The 2,037-nt window shown below is 61.6% G+C and overlaps 1 protein-coding gene across 1 annotated transcript in view; it reads right to left on the bottom strand.

Moving 5' to 3' along the window:
* LOC130587536 (cilia- and flagella-associated protein 45-like) overlaps positions 1 to 2,037 on the bottom strand; it is a 5,578-nt gene that overhangs the window by 2,292 nt on the left and 1,249 nt on the right. The window contains exons 2-7 of the mRNA XM_057388517.1: positions 1,887 to 2,028; positions 1,385 to 1,552; positions 1,065 to 1,243; positions 848 to 977; positions 519 to 665; positions 62 to 175 (exon numbers count right to left, since the gene is read on the bottom strand). Coding sequence (XP_057244500.1) covers positions 62 to 175; positions 519 to 665; positions 848 to 977; positions 1,065 to 1,243; positions 1,385 to 1,552; positions 1,887 to 2,028 — 880 coding nt within the window. The remainder of the gene's footprint in view (positions 1 to 61; positions 176 to 518; positions 666 to 847; positions 978 to 1,064; positions 1,244 to 1,384; positions 1,553 to 1,886; positions 2,029 to 2,037) is intronic.

Raw genomic sequence — 2,037 nt, 5'->3', positions numbered from 1 at the left:
GCTGGGCTGGGGACAGGGCTGGTGGCAGGGGAGCGATGTCACCTGTGCCAGGGCCACTCACCTGCTCTGCCTTCCAGTCCTGGGCCTTCTCCTGCATGGTCCTGAGCCGGGCCAGCTCCTTCTCCTTCTCCAGGCGGATCTGCTGCTGCTCCGCCTCCCAGGCAGCCTCGCGCTCCTGCAGGGGACAGAGCCATGGGGTGGGACAGAGCCATGGGGTGGGGGACAGAGCCATGGGATGGGACAGAGCCCCGGGGTGGGACAGAGCCATGGGATAGGGGACAGAGCCATGGGATGGGACAGAGCCATGGGGTGGGAGAGAGCCATGGGATGGGACAGAGCCATGGGATGGGACAGAGCCATGGGATGGGGGACAGAGCCATGGGGTGGGACAGAGCCCTGGGATGGGACAGAGCCATGGGATGGGACAGAGCCATGGGATGGGGCACAGAGCCCCTGGCCCCTCCCCAGCCCACCCTGAGCCCCCTGCCCACCCTGAGCCCCCTGCCCACTGCTCTCACAGCTTTCTCCCGCTGCTGCTCCAGGGCCCGCTGTTCCGCCTGCCTTTCCCGCTCCCGCTGCTCATCCTGCATCCGCTGGCTCTCCATGTTGAAATGTTTGATCTCGGCGTGGATTTGCCTTTGTCGCTCCAGTTTCTTCTCCCAGGCCTGGAATGGAAGACACAAGGCTGAGTGTGCTCCCTCCTCCTCCTCACTCAGGACAAGGAGGTTTGGGTCCCCAAGGAACCAGAGCTCTGATCCTGCTGGCTGCTGTCATCACCCCCAAGTGTGGCTGATCCATCCCAGCCTGGTTGAAAATCCTCCCTGCACCCCCTGTTTCCTGCTCCCACCTTCTGATCCTCCTTCCTCATCTGCTCCACGTGCTCCAGAAGCTTCTGACCCTCCTCGAATTTCTCCTCAGTCCTCAGCACCCGCTCCTCCGCGTTCTTCTTCATCTGTTTGACAATGTCCTGCCTGGCTCTGGGAACACGAGAGTGGAAGGGTTCCCTCCAGCCCCGTCCTGCTCCCCACCGTGGCAATGCCGGTGTGGTTGGAATTTGTGCCCACCTGATCAGCTCCTCCCTCTTGCGGCGCTCCAGCTCCTCCTGGATCTCTATGCCCTTCTCGCGCTCCATTTCCATCATCTTGTCCAGGCGCAGCTCCTCCTCCGCCAGCTCCTTGTGGATCATGCGCTTCTCCAGCACTTGCTTGTCCCGGATCATGTTGCACTTGGCGTTGAGGAATATCTGCGGGGACAAGAGGGCTCTGTGGCTCCGAGCTGCCCTGGAGGAGCAGGGAGGGAAGGGAAGGAGAGGAAGAGCCTGGGAGCGCCAGGAGCAGGGGAGGCTCMGGCAGGGCCGGGTGGCAGCGGGGAGCGCCGGCCCTACCGCGTTCAGTTCCCGCATCTCTTCATCCTGCTCCAGCCTCATCCTCGCCGCCCTCTGCAGCAGCTTCTGCCTCTCCTCCTTCTCCTCCTCCAGTTCTTTTTGATGGTGCCTCTTATCCTGCTCTTCTGCCTTTCTCTGCTTCTCAATCTGGGCTTTTTTCAGGGCTTCCTACAGGGACATGGAGTGCTGCCCAATCCTGGAGAACTTCCCAATGTGAGTCCCCATATTTCCAGCAAAGAGCGGGGACACAATGGGCTCCTGGGGCCATGGCACGGTCATGGGCACCCCTTCCCACCCCTCTGGGTCGACACCCCATGCCCTTGGAGGGCTGGGAGTGATTGGACAGCTCCAGGGAATTTCAATGGACCCCCGAGCTCTGCAGCCTCACCTGTGCCCCAAAACGTGAGGGACAAAGAGGACTCTCTTGGTGACAAAGCCACCACCCCTCGAGCTCAGCCGGGGAGCAGGAAAAGGGGGAGCAGGAAAAGGGGGAGGTGCTCACAAAAGCAGCGTCCTGTCTGGCTGTCAGGTTTTTCACCCTGTCCCTACGCTCCTCCTCAGCTGGGGCTTGAGCTGATTCCTTGATCCTCTCGTATTCCTTTTCCCCAATGATCAGACACGGTTGGGGCTTCTCCTGGGGAATGCTGGGGGGG

Source organism: Malurus melanocephalus, unplaced genomic scaffold (assembly GCF_030028575.1).
Source record: "Malurus melanocephalus ecotype Western Australia unplaced genomic scaffold, MMel_1.1 scaffold_2058, whole genome shotgun sequence".
NCBI classification, from domain to species: domain Eukaryota; kingdom Metazoa; phylum Chordata; class Aves; order Passeriformes; family Maluridae; genus Malurus; species Malurus melanocephalus.
This window is presented reverse-complemented; position numbering and strand designations above follow the sequence as displayed.